Raw genomic sequence first — 15,888 nt, 5'->3', positions numbered from 1 at the left:
AGATGACTCTTTTTGATTTTTTTTTTTTTTTTTTTTTATCCTCACCTGAGGACATTTTTCTATTTTTTGTTCAGGTAGAGTGGGAGGGGGAGAGAGGAACAGAGAGAGAAACATCGATGTGAAAGGGACACATCGAGTGGCTGCCACCCGCACGACCAACCAGGGCCAGGGACAAACTGCAACCGAGGTACATGCCCTTAGCGGGAACCGAACCCGGGTCTCTCGGGACCACAGGCCGACGCTCTAACCGCTGAGCCAAACCGGCCAGGGCTCTTTTTGATTTTTGATTGTTGATTATGATGTCTCCTTGGAATTTGTTTAACTTGTAGGATGTGCAGATTAATGTTTTTCACAAATGTAGGGATATTTTTGTCTTTATTTCTTCAAATGTTCTTTCTGCCCCTTTCTATTTCTTCAAAAGGGACTCCTGTCATTTCTGTGTTGGTAACACTTGATGGTGTCACACTGGTCTCTGGAGCTTTATTCATTTTTTTTTATTCTTTTTCTTTTTGTCCTTTAAACTGCATAATCCTGACTGATCTGTCTTCATGTCCTGGTTCTTCTGCTAGTTCAAATCTGCTGTTAGCTCCTCTCAGTGAATTGCATTTCTTAGTTATTGTACTTTTCAACTCTAGAATTTCTGTTTGTTCTTTTTTTAATCATTTCTGTGTCTCTCTTGGTGAGAAATTTTCACACCTTAATTCTTTAGACATTGTTTTCTTTTGATGGGAGGGGCCGTAAGGACAGCGGGGGGCAGGGGGCCTGGGCAGTCGTGAGTGATGGCAGATAGCAGCACGCACTACGCGCAGCGGGGGAAATGGAAGGCAGTGTATACAAGCAGGGTAGGTGTCAATGACACATGGCAGCCCCCGCACCGAAAACTGCTTTCATGGGCCTGACAAATGCAGGTTGGGGCCTCGTTCCTTACACTGTCTTCCGGAAACCTGTGTCGTGTGGAAATGGAATACCCGTGAATCGGCCAGAAAGAAAAAGGGTGAATTTAAAGTCTTTGCCTAAGAGGACAAATGTTAGGCTTCCTCGTGAGCAGTTTCTGTTGACTGCTTTTTTTCATGTGTATAGTCATACTTTTCTGGGTGTTTTTTTTTTCCATAATTTTTTATTGAAAACTGGAATTTAAAATACTGAGTTGTGGCAGCTCTGGAAATCAGATTCCCCATCTTCCCCCACTCTACCTGGCCAATCAGGATATGTTGTTTTGTTTTTGTTTGTTTGTTTGTTTTTATCCTCACCCGAGGATATTTTTTCATTTTTTGTACACATAGAGTGGGAGGGAGAGAGAGAGAGAAACATCGACGTGAAGGGACACATCGAGTGGCTGCCACCCGCACGACCAACCAGGGCCGGGGACAAACTGCAACCGACGTACGTGCCCTTAGCGGGAACCGAACCCGGGTCTCTCCGGACCGCAGGCCGACGCTCTAACCGCTGAGCCAAACTGGCCAGGGCAGGATATGTTGTTTTGTTTCTTTAGTGACTTTCATGGATTAATCTGTAGTTTTTTGCCTTTGTCATGTGTTAGCTTGGTTAGTTTAATAGTTAGCTAATGGTTAGAGAGAGATTTTTTTTTAAATGCCTTGAGTGAATGGGTCTCCCAGCATTTGCTGAGGGGCTCTGTAAGTGTTGTATTGGGATACATTTTCAATGCTTCAGCCGTAGCCCCCACCTTCTGTTTGCACAAAGCCTCCTGAGGTCAGCCAGAGTGAGAGATAGGATGTCTCAGGTCTTCATTGGGCATGCACACAGCCTTCCAGGAGCATATATCCTAGATTCCCAGGAGTATGTTGAAGCTTTTCAAAATCCTCTGTGGATATCTCATTCCCGTTTTTTTCTTTTTAAGCCTTTTGGTCAGCCTCCTCGTAGCCCCAGCTGGTGTGACTGTCTCAGACAGCCATGTCACTGCATTTTTTTAAACATGCACCTAGGGTTAGGGCAGTTCATACAGAGCATGCTCAGAGTGAGGTCAAATAAAGCCAAACCCTAAGAATGGAGCCTTTCAGGGAGCTGCCAGAATGTCTAATAGTGATAAATCTTGGGAATGGTGCTTTTGGGAGCTTCAGACCTCTTCTGGCCCATCCCATGGCTGCTAGGCTGCTGGTTTTCATTGTAGTTGCAAGGCGGTTGGTTTTTAAGGATACTACAGTGCTTGGGAGAGGGGAATTAGAAGAAACAAGGAAAGTTAAAATAGCAGAAAGTTCAGTGTTCTTAACTGAGATTTAGCTGTTTTTCATGAATAAATTCTCAGATTGTTGCAAGCCTTTTTTTAATTTCCAGAATTCTGAAAAAGTTAATTTTGCCAATTTTTGCCAGTGTTCTCATTGCTTTTATGGGGGAGAAGATTTTTCAAAGTCCTTATTTTGCTTATGCCAGTACTTCTGTACTGCTTAGTAATTTAAAGGTAATTAGTTTGACCACTAGGTGGAAGTAGAGATTTGGAAATATTTTTTTTCTGTTAGGTCATTATCTTAGATCAATTTTCAACCCTTGTGCCACAGAGGCACCCTGGTGTGCTGCAAGAATTTTTAATACACACAATACCTGACTATTTAGTCAGGCACTGACCTCTTTTCCCTTAGATTTCAAAATTTAAAAATGACAACAGCCAACACACCAATAGTTGTCCGGTGTGAGTGAATCAAAATTATACCTTTTTTGGTCAGATCAGCAAAATATGTATTTTTTGTTGTGCTGCAGAATTTTAATAGTTTCTGTGTACCATGAGATGGAAAAAAGTTGAAAATTGCTGTCTTAGATTATATTATTGTGTACATTTACATAACAGTACTACACTATCAGATTGGGTTTTTCTGTTTATTACCTTTCTATAAATTTTGTATTAGAAATTTTTTCCTGACAGTAGTTCGATTTAAATTTCTTGTTATATCAAATAAAATTTTGGTTGTAACTTAATCAGGTTTCTGGTAAAATAATACCTTTTTAATGAAAGCTCAAATTATGTAATCTTTGAACTGAATTGCAGTTTAAATGTTATTTGATTAATTAACTATCAAAGATTATTAGGAAAATTGCTTTGAAGAAGTGAGAATAATTGTTAATTGTAGTATATTATAAAATTTTATGTGTGTAAATTTTTAGGTCTAAAGCAAGTGAAAAACTATTTGTAAGTAGATTTTGAAAATTTTATACTGAAAATCTTTGATATTCTTATAGACAGTACTTTATGTATAAATTATGAATTTGTATATTACTGTATTAAGGATCTCCTCTCTTTGGAAACCTACTAATTTTTTAATATTTTTATCAGTGTACGAAATTCCTTCTGGACGTTTCATGAGAGAATTGTGTGGGCACCTCAATATCATTTATGACCTTTGCTGGTCAAAAGATGATCGCTATATCCTTACTGCATCATCTGATGGCACTGCCAGGTTAGTATATTTGAGAGGTATTTATTGTGTATGCTGTTTGCCATCAAGGGAAGCAAAGAGAATATAAAGTGATAGATCTACTCTTAGACTTCAGTTATGTTCTGCTTATCAAGGACCGCCATAAATATGCATCAGACAGACTGATTAAATAAGTAGTAGTGACAACTTGAAGACATTTTTTGTAAAATATGTTTTATTTATGTAATAGATAATATTTCTAGTCTTCACTGTCTTTAAATGATCATTATGTACACTGATTAATACTTTGAGACGAGGTTATTCAACAACTGAGGCTTTTCCTATGATACAAGCTCTGGATGGCGGGGATTCTGTCTTCATGCTTAGCTGGATGCAGAGGCCAGGACACAGTAGTGCTTAGTGCATAGCGTAGCGTCAATAAATGAATACACACCTTATGTTTTAAGAGCTTTTTGGATTGTCAAATATTTGCGTTTTTCTGAATGTCAGTCTTAAAATAACATAACTCCTTCCAATTTAATAAATGTCACAATAAAGTATTTTAAAAGCTATTTTTAAAAGTTTCATGTATGTTTTTAGTAGGTGCTTATTCTACTTTGGATATGTTCTAAAAATACTAGGCAGTTGTTTAAGATGCTTTTATATGTTTCTTTAAATTTAATTTCAGCCAAAAATATTTATTATTTCTATAGACTAGGAAACTGACATTTAGAGCAGTTTGAGATCCACTCTGGTTTTACTCTTACTTATGCTTCGTTCTTTTAAACACACTTTTTTACAGACAATTCTAGTGTCTGTGTCCCTTTTTTTATTAATCTCATCAGCTTCCTTTTCAATATAAAATGTCTAATTGATTAAGGTGTTATCATTCCTGTTTAGCTTATATTTAAATAAAATAGATGACAACTGGTGACAATTGATTTATCTCTCTGTCTAGCTGGGAATCTACTATTAATCCCTCTTAACAATATCCTCAAGAAGGGCATAGCCATTCTGTTGGATGCGGGTCATGCTAGAAAAAAATAACCTGGCTAAGGCTGTGGATTTGTCAGTCTGAAAACCACCTGATTCTCATCTCTGCTGAGCGGTTCTTTACTCATTTTTGTTCAGCTCTCCTTTCCCATCCCTCTGGCAGCAGACCCAAACCTTACCATGCTTTAAATCCGCTGCACTAAGTCATAATCTTCCCACTTTCATTAGATGACTGCCTTCAATTTGCAGTGAAATTTAGCCAGGCATTAACTTCTTGTTTTTCCCTCTGGTTTCCCATCTAATATATTTAAATTTACCCATCTTTATCTCTGTCCATCTCTCCTAACAAAGAGGTATGGGAACAGACACCTTTAAGGCTAATCTTTGACATGTGTCTTTAATCTCAGTTCTTTAATCTACAATTCTGTCTAATTCTATTTCCTACACCTCTTGACTCTTTAGTATCTTTCTCTGTATTGATTTTGTCCTATCATTTTATAAATACAGCATGCATAATTTCCAACCACAGATTGAAAACAGAGTTTAAAAATACACTTTAAAAAATGTGCATATAAGTGGACCATCACAGTTCAAACTCATGTTGTTCAAGAGTCAACTGTATGCCCAAATCTCCTCATCTTTAAAAAATCTTTTTCTCAATTCTTTTTGCCTTCCAACTACCACATCATTTTAATTTCTAAATCATCAAGCGTATCCTGCACACAATTGCCTTTACTTCAACCCAGTTAGTCTGGCTTTCACTCCCACCATGCTGAAGGAGTATTCTTCGAGAGGTCAGCAGGTACTTGCTAGTTTTCAGATTCATTGGCCAGTTTTAGGTCTTATCCTGTTTGCCTTCACTGCAGTATTTAATTATTGACCGGTCTTGAAATATTTTTAATTTATGGTTTTTATTGACAACCTCTTTTGTTTTCTTTTTAGGACTTTGACCGATTCTCTCTTTCTTTAGTTCCTTACCTCTGCCTATTCTCTGTAGATGTTTATCTTTAAGGTTCTTTACTTGATTGTTTTCCCTGGTTCCAGGTGCTTATCCTGGTCTCTCTCATCTTCCCTGGCTTTAGATCTCACTTGTATGCTAATGACTCTTTTCTGAGCTTGACTTTCTATTATACAATTCTATCTGGATTGTCTAGTAGCACCTCAAGTCCAAAACCAAACTTACCAAAATCACCAAACTTTGTCTTCCTCTTTTAGTTCTCTTATACTATATTATTATTATTATTATTATTATTATTATTATTATTATTTTTAAAGCGTAGGAGGAAGAGAGAGAGAAACATCAATGTGAGGAGACACATCAACTGGTTGCCTCCCGCATGACCCCAACCAGGGCTAGGGACCAAACTTCAGCCGAGGTATGTGCCCTTGACCAGAATCAAACTTGTGATCCTTTGGTCCGTGGGCCTTCATGCTAACTGCTCAGCCAAACCGGCCAGGGTTTATACTATATATTGTTAATGACAGCCTTATTCACCCTGTCTCCCAGGCTGGGACTCAAGAGTAGTACTCATCTTTTCTTTCCTTTCTACCATTTATTTCTACATCTAAGTAGTACTAAAGTCTGTCAGTTCTCTCTCCTAAAAGGCTCACCATGCTATCATCATTTTTATCCTCACTGCTGTTGCCTTAATTCAAGCCCTTGTTATGTCTAGCCTCCTCCAAAATCATCTTTCATAATGCCTTGATTTAAATACCACTGCCCTTTGGAAAATGTTCTAGTCCTTAGCATGGCATGACAGGTTGACCCTCATTGTGTACTTCCCAGGTACCCTCTGCCTCATCCACACATTCTTTTGAAATACCATTAACATCTTCTTTGGCATCTCCATGTCCTGTTACCTTCCCTGTTTTTCCATGTTTAAATACCCTTCCTGACCAACTCATTCACTCAAACATTTCAGTGCCTTTTGTGAGCCATTGTGGGCTCATAGTCATCATTCAAAACCCAGGTCACATTTTACCATTTCTTAAAGCTATCTTTGATTTTCCCACACAACATATAATATATTGTAGTAAAGTAAGCTTTTATTTTTATGTATCTTTGAAATTGATACTAATTTAGGACTCTTTACATCATTAAAATATTATTATGAAGGATTAACTGAATGAAGAAAGAAATATGATGGCTAGAAACAAAAAGGTAGTGAGGTTTTGAAAGACTTGAATATGCCAAAGTCAAAAGGAAGAGAATTAGAGTTGTTGATGCTCAAAAGTGGCAGAAGTGTGGGTTTCTGCCCCTGTTGTCTCCTTCTGTCTTCCTCGGGATCACTGTCACATGTTATCAGTAGTGTTTCCTGATAACTGTTTCCTACTGGTTAGCTCTCTGCCATAAGGATTTAACCTAAATCTCCTTTTTTAATTATCTTCAGTATAATCTGTATTTTTCTCAAGTTAACAGCTCCTTGTATAATCAGAAAGATTTTTCAGTGTATAATGGCTCCCAAATAGGCCCACCCCCTCTTCACATATATTGTTTTAACTTTGGTATGGGTTTTCTTTTCCAATTCTTCTAAATTTTTTGTGCAGACAACTGGTCTTTACAAATTTGTGTATCCTTCTTTTTGTCTGTGTATGATATTTTCCAAAACCGATTAATACATTTGTTTTGATCTTAATTCTACCATTGATTGGTAGCTACTAAAGTTGCCATTGTTTCCAGCTTTGCTTTCACATAAAGTTTTATTTTTAAAAATTGTGTCTATTTTAATTTATTGAGCTGTTTTTTGTTTTTGTTTTTTTTTAATCCTCACCCGAGGACATTTTTCCATATTTTGTTCAGATAGAATGGGAGGGAGGGAGGGACAGAGAGAGAGAGAGAGAGAGAGAGAGAGAGAGAAACATCAAGTGGTTGCCACCTGCACGACCCAACCAGGGCTGGGGACAGACTGCAACCGAGGTACATGCCCTTAGCGGGAACCGAACCCGGTCTCTCTGGACCGCAGGCCGATGCTCTAACTGCTGAGCCAAACCGGCCAGGGCAATATTGAGCTGTTTTTAAAATACGAGGGCTGCATTTGTGCCTATATTTCAAATAATGCTGCTAAGATTTATAAGCAAGCAACTGAAGTTAAAAATAACCCCTTCAAATTAGTGATTTTGTTTTTTCAATATATAGTATATTTCATGTGACATATGTTCATTGAAAGCATTAGTATGGTTAAAATGTTCTGACACACATGCTTTACTTTTACTTGAAAACATGTTCTTTCACTTCCTTCATTATTAGTTTGGATTCTTAGTAATTGAAGATTATATTGTGTATTTTAAGAGCTGTTGAGAAAACTCATAGTATGTTATTCATGAATAGAAACTGTATTTTTTTTTCTTTTATTGATAATTTTGTAAAGGGTTTAATTCTCATTAGTTCTTAGGCAGAAATTAAAAGGATGAATTACAAATTCCCATATTAAAAGGTTAATGTATTCTTTAAATTCTAATAACTTAAACTTTTAAAAATCCAATATTCCACACTCATATAGCACTTGTCTATTGCTAGATGTTGCCTGTTTTTATACATTGACTAGAAATGCAGAGTATCTGACATAACAGTTTAACCCTTAGGGTTTACTCTTTTTTCAAAACTATAGCCATAAAAGTGATACTAAATTTGTTTAAATCATCCATATTTAGAAGTAGAAATAATTAGAGTGTTAAATACAAAGTGAGTGCTTAATATTGGTTTGTCTGTTTTCTATCAAAATATAATAATTCTTTTAATCTTATTTTATTCAAGTATTTATATAGTAATTTTAGTATGGCTTTTCAGTCTTTGAGATCTTCATGTTTATTATCTAGGCTTTGAAGTTACTAATGTAAACTTAATAGAGTATCCTATTATCTAACCCTCCACTAGTAAGTGTTTGCAAAATCTTTATACACAACCTAAATGGGAAATCATTAAAGTTTCTCTCTCTATCTTCTTTTTATGTATACTGTACTAAATGAAATATTTTACCAACTATTTGATGTATGTTTGTTTAATCAATGTCTACCAAAAAGTAGATAGATGTTAAAAAGACAGACCTATACAAATACAGTTTTTCATTTGCTAGTATAGGTTATAATTAGTAAACAAATTAACCATTATGCTTGATAATAACTAAGAAAATAGCTTGGTCAAATGTAAAAAACCCCAACCATCAAATATGTGATTATATTTTTAGTTATAAAATTTAAATCCAGTTTACCATTGTCACTTGCTTACTTATATATCCCATTGGCTGTATTGGTTCTTAGAGAAACTTTCAAAGAAACTTGTGCCTTTCAGAAGCAATATGTAACTTTTTATCTTTTTTCAGGATATGGAGAAATGAAATAAACAATACAAATGCTTTCAGAGTCTTACCTCATCCTTGTTTTGTTTACACGGCTAAATTCCATCCAGCTGTGAAGGAGCTCGTGGTTACAGGGTGCTATGATTCCATGATACGGGTATGGCACGTTGATATGAAAGAGGATCCTGCCATGTTGATCCGACAGTTGGACACTCACAAGAGTTTCATCAACTCTCTCTGTTTTGATATTGAAGGTATGTCAGGAACAGATTCCAAATTGAGGCTAGTTGTAAAAAGAATTTTAAAAATATTTTTATCTTACTAGGATAATAACTATTTAAGCTTGAGAGGGAATTTAGGCGTTGATGATTGTTTGTTATTGAGATGTATGCCTGTTTTACAGATTATATGATAGACCTGGGCATAGATTTGGCACTGAAGGAGTTCTGTTTGTAATTTTAAAGTCATTAAGTTCCTAAACATTTAGATTTAACTAATCTTTGCTATAATAACTAGTCATGCTCCAAGTCTCATAAATATATTTCACTGGGTTGGTTATTATCCCCTTAGTGCTTTTTTTTTAAAGGGCCTTTTAATTAAAGGGTAAAAATGAAGAAGATGAAGAGAAAATCCCAATAAAATATAGAAAATATATATTTTAAATGTAGCAACAATATTAGTATTTTTTCATTCAGAAGCATATATAAGGAAAATTTGAAATTATTTAAAGGTTTATCTTAGTATATGAATCATATAGATGGTGTTTTAAAGATATAAAATATATCAACTGAAAGAATAAAGAAATATATCTATTAGTCACTTTTTACATTATTTCAGATACTATATATGTAGACTGTAGCTATAATTAATTAATATGGGATCCAGATTAAAATTATACTGCTAATGTACACTGTTCAACTCTAAGGATCTTAACATATTGGAACACATTCAGGAAAGGTCAACCAATGGTAGAAGGGCATCTGAAAACTGAGAAGTAGCTCAGATGATAACAGAGAGATGAAGAATTTCTTCATTATTTGGCTAAGTTGTATTGCTTCAGTAGATAAAGATGGGGCCAAAGCTATATAGAAGACAGATTTACTTTGCTCAGAATTGGAAAAAACATCCTAATACATAGAGCAGTTTATCATTTGAATAAGCTACTTTTTGAAATACAAAATTCAAAGTTTCTGAATGATCATCTGTTCGTAATGGTATATACAATATTCCTGAGTGGGTGTTAAGTTGAACTTGATGGTCTCTAAGGTTCCCATTCATCTTTAAGATGGGTTGACTTTAAGAATTAATGCTGCCCTGCCCAGGTTGCTCAGTTGGTTAGAACGTTGTCTTGGTACACCAAGTTTGTGAGTTTGATCCCTGTCAGAGCACATGCAAGAATCAACCAGTGAATGCATTAATAAGTGGAACAACGGATCTCGCGCCCTGTCTCCCTCTCCCTCCCTCTCTTTCCCTCTCTCTCCTTCTCCCTGTCTACCTCTCTCCACTTCTCCCTCTAAAATCAATAAATAAAAATTTAAAAAAAGAATTAGCAGTAAACTGGAACACTTGTTATTTATTATTTAATAATTCCCTGATCATTGAGTTCCTGTTGGGTCTCAGGCATTATGCTAACAGTATGTATTAGAATATTGGTGTTTTTCCAGGCATATAAAACAGATTATATAAGTTGAGCCATATACATATGCACTGTGATGCTTAGTTCTTTTTGTATTAAAATCCGGGAAGTCCAAAGAGAAATAAGTAATCAGAAAAAATTCAAGCGAAAAATTCATTTAAAAAGCATTGGAATTTAAGGGTTAGTTGTATTTGTTTTTTTGGCTTTTTAAACTGAAATACCTTTTAATAGCCCTAGGATTCTTTGACTGTCTTACCGAAATGTGTTTTCCCAGTTTCATACTATTTCTTTCTACCCCTCTGTAGAACATTAATCAGTGAGTATTTTATTTTTTGAATAGGTCATCATATGTATTCGGGAGACTGCATGGGGGTGATTGTTGTTTGGAATACCTATGTCAAAGTTAGTGATGTGCAGCATTCGGTGCGCCACTGGAGTGTAAATAAGGTATAAAACCATATTTCATATTTTGAGATTTAATTTAAAAAATTGGGGAAAGCATTGAACTATGTTGCCTTAAAATAACACATCAGGACGTTCTGTTCTCCTTTCAAAAAAGGAGGTTTTTCTCAGTCCCTGAAAACTCTGTTATCATTGATTAATGATCACGTCTTTTCGATGGCCAACTGATGATATAGTAATGAAAATTTTCTTCATTTTAGCCTTGAGCTCTATGGCATTCAGAGATCCATTACTGAAATGTATGCTTAAATGAGGTATATGTTATGTTATATTATCATCTGTAAATAGTAACTTATATTTCAATGTATTATTCCTCATAATAGGTTATAACAATTGTCCTTGTGTGAAAAAAAAGACACTGTTAATGTAAAAGAATTTTTTTGAACTTTAGTTAAATCTATTGAGTCTATCGGCTCTGTTTAAGAAACAGTCTATTCTATTTTTAGTCATTCTCTTGTGTGTATCAGGTTAATGAATGATGGCATGGGATTCAAAGTTGTAGCTGAATTTCATACACTTTGAAAAGAATTCTAATTACTTATATACCTGAGGGATTGGCAAGGCCCCAAAGGTACCAGTTCCAGTCATCAGAGTCTACAATGCAGAGTCTATTATTTGTGTTTAAAAGCATGTGTTTCTTTACCTCAGTATATTAACCAAAAGGCAGATTTACCTTGCAGCCTGGTGTGGTTACTTGAGAGAGTCAAAAATAAAAAGTTTTGTTGTTGTTGTTCTCTTCAGCCAGCCTTGTGGGAATGCTAAACTGTACTATCTGTCCTTCAAGAAGAAGTGTCCATGTGCTGCCTTAATACAAAATTAGGGCTTTTCTAGTTTAAGCATGAATATGATAAAAATATGGAGGAACTAATTAACAGGAACTACAAACACTAAGTCTGCCAGCACCTTCCTCAGATTTACATTTAACACTTGTTACACAGTTGTCTTTGTATTTTGCACATTGGCCTTGTGTAAGTGTTGGCTCTGGTTGCTGAAACCCCAGCAGTGCATCTCCACCCTCAAATAGTTGTTCTTCAGCTCAGTAAAATCCCTGTCTGTGGTGTCAGTGTTTGACCTTTTTCTGTCACTTTAAAAAATACCTGACAGCTGGCCTTAGTGTCAAACAGCAGTAGCAGAGGCTCAACTGCTGATACTAAGGTTGTAGCAGTTTGTACCCACCTCTGTTGATGTTAACCCACCTCTGAAGAGGATACCCTCTAGGAGAAAGAGGCAGAAAATAATACTGGGTCCTTGAGGGAGAAGAAGGATCATTTGTCATTCTGCTTGCAGGTTAAAGCAGACTTCTCTTTGACTCTGCGTACTTTAAGCAGTTTTGCATTTGTAATTTTTTTCTTTCTCCTGGTAATGCAAACAAGAAGGACCTTTGGTAATTATTCTAATTAATGCAAGTCTTGTTCAGGCAGATTCTCCATCAGTGTTTATGTATTTCCTGACACCATTAATCAGTCATATTCTGTAGCTTCATACCTATGAAAAAATAGCCCACCTAAAATTACAATGTCAATTAAATGATTTCAGAATATTCTGCTGCTGATGTACCTTTTTCAGGACAAGTGGAAGTAAGTATATGAAAAAATAATCTGAGACTGAAACAGAATTTGAAAGTTAATTTTGCACTTTGAATTTATAAAAAATGGAAGCTTTCTTACATAATGATAAAAAGAAAATGCAATGTTAGAAGATGTATTTGTAGGAAGTGCTTCTTGTTTGGGAATATACTACAAAGACACATACTGATGTGATATTAGGTAACAACCAAAAATACATTTCATCCACATTTTCAACCTTAAACTGAAATTACTGGGGATCATTTTAAACAATTTTAAAGCATCCTGTATGGTACAGTTGAAAATAACTTACAATTAATTTTCTAGTTTTGTACTCTAAATAGGGCTTACCATTAGACAAACTTTACAATGGTAATAAATATAATCTTTTTTTTAATCATTTTAGGAAATTAAAGAGAGTGAGTTTAAGGGTATTCCAGTAAGTTACTTGGAGGTTCATCCCAATGGAAAACGTTTGTTAATCCATACTAAAGACAGTACTTTGAGAATTATGGATCTTCGAATGTAAGTATATTTCACTATTGATGGTTAAGCATTTATAGAATAAATACCAAATTAATTCATATTTATAAAATGCACCTGTGGCTCTCAGCTAGATAATTTTATCCCTCAAGGGACATCTGGCAGTGTCTGGAAACATTTTTTAATGTTGCTTCTATATCTTGTGGACAGAGACCAGAAATACTGCTAAGCATCCTATAGTTCATAAGGCAGCCCCCAACAACAAAGAGTTATCTTGCCCAAAATGTGAATAGTTTTGAGGCCGAAATGCATTCAGTTGCTTTTTATTTTCACAATTTAAAGAAACTTCTGTCATGGAATATCCTTTACCTCTGTGATACTGGTAGAGCGTAGTATTATGACACAGTGTCATAACTGAAGGAGAGGGCTTTTGAATAATTTATCCTTGTTTGTTTTGTTGGTTTGTTTTATTTCTGAATAAGGCCAATGAAGGAAAATACCTTGAATTTAAAAGGCAGAAGTAGAGTTCTGGGAAATTTAGCATGAACTTCTGATGTGCTTTTGTTTTGGTGTTAAATGCCAGTAAAACAAATGAGAGGAAGCTCTGTTACTAGATTTCATTATTGTTGTTCTCTTTTTAGGACTAACCATTAAGCCCTTAAATATTTACGTACATCTGTTCAAGACACTGGCATTGGTGCTATGGGAGCATGATAAGCAGAAGTAGCTCATCAGGAGTTTATAACCAGGTGTACTGCCTCCAAAATGACACGCACAACATTTAATTAGGTTAAACTGTGAGATCTTCTAGAATTAGAATCTGCTTATTCTTTTTTCTATACATAGCACTCATGCTATGCCTGGCAGACAGCAAGTACTCAGTATGTATTTTTAATAAATACAAATATATAATATAAGGATTATATTTTTCATGGCAACAAAGGTGATAGCTATAATATAGTCTTTCTGTTAAAAGCTCTACAGAGAGGCTGTCCTTTGAGCTCAATCTTGAAGAATGGGTAGACTTTAGAGAAGATGGAAGTATATTCAGTAGGGTGGAAAACATGAAAAGCCTGGAACAAAATTCAGAGGTGGGATAATATAAGTTGTATTCTAGGCAGAGGGAGTTAGTCTGTATGATTTTGTTATTCTTAAGCAATATAGTTTTCAGCTTAAGATCATGCTTAGTCTCTAGAGGCAAACTGCTTAGAATTAAATATGGTCTTTTCCATCCCTTACTAGCTGATTTACCTCTGTACCTCTCTTTTCGCATCACTCAGATAAGAGAAATATATATATGGGTTTGAGGGGAATAAACTAGTTTATACATATAAAGTACTTAAGATTAGGGCAAGGACTGCAGAACTGTTTAACTCTGTAACCTCAGGTCTGAGAATTTACATTAAGATAATATAAAACAGTGCAAAAAAGTAGACAATAGTATAAAGGTTACCAGAGAGGAAGAAGGTAGGGGATGAAAAGGAGGTCAAATATATGGTGACTAGACTTTGGCAAGTGAGCGCACAATGGAATGTACAGATGATTTGTTATAGAATTGTACACTTGGAACTCATAATGTTATTAACTAGTGCCACTCCAATAAATTTAATAAAAATAAATAAACAGTACAGAAAATATATGTATATATACAAGATTGTTCATAGAAATCACGTTCGTGGTGGGGGAAAGCTGGAAACATCATGTGTTGTCCAACAGTAGAAAATTTTTTAAGATATACTTAGACAATGATATAACATATCCATATTAAAATGATAACGCATAGTCTATATATTCTGACATGGAGGGCCATTACTTGTGTTTTTTTGTTTGTTTTTGTTTTTGCTGACTGAAAAAAGCAGATAACAGAGCAGTGTATATAACATCCTCTCTGTAAACCGTGGATGATAATATTACCTAACTGGCACATAGTAAACATTAAAACAGTGTAATTTATTTTTCATAAGCAATAAAGCTTAGAAGCTGTATAGCATATTTAATAGATGATTTAATAATATGTTCTAACATTTCTGCAAAGATCAAGTGTGATTTTAAAAATTCATCACATGGAAAAATATTAAAATTCTGTGCCTTTTTTTTTGTATCCTCACCCAAGGACACTCCTCCATTTTTTGTTCAGCCAAATGGGAGGGAGAGAGAGAAAGAGAGAGAGAAACATTGACATGAAGGGGACACATCAAGTGGCTGCCACCCACGCAACCCAACCAGGTCTGGGGGTATAAACCACAACCGAGGTATATGCCCCTAGAGGGAACCGAACCCGGGTCTCTGGAAACTGCAGGCTGACGTTCTAACCACTGAGCCAAACCGGCCAGGATGAAATTCTGTTCCTTTTTTAGTAACCAACTCAAATGCTACTTCCATAAAGTAGTCTCTCTTCATGGCTAGAAAAAATTTTTCTTACCCAAATCTGCACAGGACTATTCTTTTCTTCTCTGGTGGCACTTTCTACACCCATTTACTGTTTTACATTGATGCATTCCCCCCCCCCCCGCCCCAATACTTCTAATCCCCCTGAGCTCTGACACTCTCTCTTCTTTATTCTGCATCCACTGTACAATGTTCCCACTTAATTTTCAAAAATTGTTTGTTAAATGCAAATGAAGTATTTAAAAGTTTTTACCTCCAATATTTAAAAGTTTTTACCACATAGATTTTACATTTGTAAAATCTTTTTTGTTCATAGATTAGCAGCAAGGAAATTTGTAGGGGCAGCAAATTATCGGGAGAAGATTCATAGTACTTTGACACCGTGTGGGACTTTTCTCTTTGCTGGAAGTGAGGATGGTGCAGCGTATGTTTGGAACCCAGAGACGGGTAAATATTTCATTAACTGTCAAAAAAAAATTTTAAGCAATGTGAAAACTACCATTTTATGGAATAATTTTCAAGGGAATTCTGATTGCAAGTTCTGTTATGTTTTTCAGAATTGGAATGCTGATAATGTGAATCAGCTGCAGTCTAAATTTATATTAAATTCTGTTCTTACTGTTTTGATATATTCATGGATTTTGAATTCCACATTGTAATTTAAGGTTTATTTTTTCCTTGTCTGTAATGAGATATTGTGG

At 35.4% G+C, this 15,888-nt stretch overlaps 1 protein-coding gene across 10 annotated transcripts in view; it reads left to right on the top strand.

The window, feature by feature from the left end:
- AHI1 (Abelson helper integration site 1) overlaps positions 1 to 15,888 on the top strand; it is a 187,440-nt gene that overhangs the window by 35,646 nt on the left and 135,906 nt on the right. For all 10 annotated transcript variants that reach the window (XR_004957633.1, XR_004957634.1, XM_036248450.1 and 7 more), the window contains 5 exons: positions 3,284 to 3,407; positions 8,678 to 8,907; positions 10,630 to 10,736; positions 12,723 to 12,841; positions 15,504 to 15,634. Coding sequence is in view for 8 of the 10 variants with exons in the window: in XM_036248450.1 (XP_036104343.1) it covers positions 3,284 to 3,407; positions 8,678 to 8,907; positions 10,630 to 10,736; positions 12,723 to 12,841; positions 15,504 to 15,634 (711 nt within the window). In the remaining 2 variants the exon portion in view is untranslated. The remainder of the gene's footprint in view (positions 1 to 3,283; positions 3,408 to 8,677; positions 8,908 to 10,629; positions 10,737 to 12,722; positions 12,842 to 15,503; positions 15,635 to 15,888) is intronic.

Source organism: Molossus molossus, unplaced genomic scaffold, assembly GCF_014108415.1.
Source record: "Molossus molossus isolate mMolMol1 unplaced genomic scaffold, mMolMol1.p scaffold_m16_p_8, whole genome shotgun sequence".
NCBI lineage: Eukaryota > Metazoa > Chordata > Mammalia > Chiroptera > Molossidae > Molossus > Molossus molossus.
This window is presented reverse-complemented; position numbering and strand designations above follow the sequence as displayed.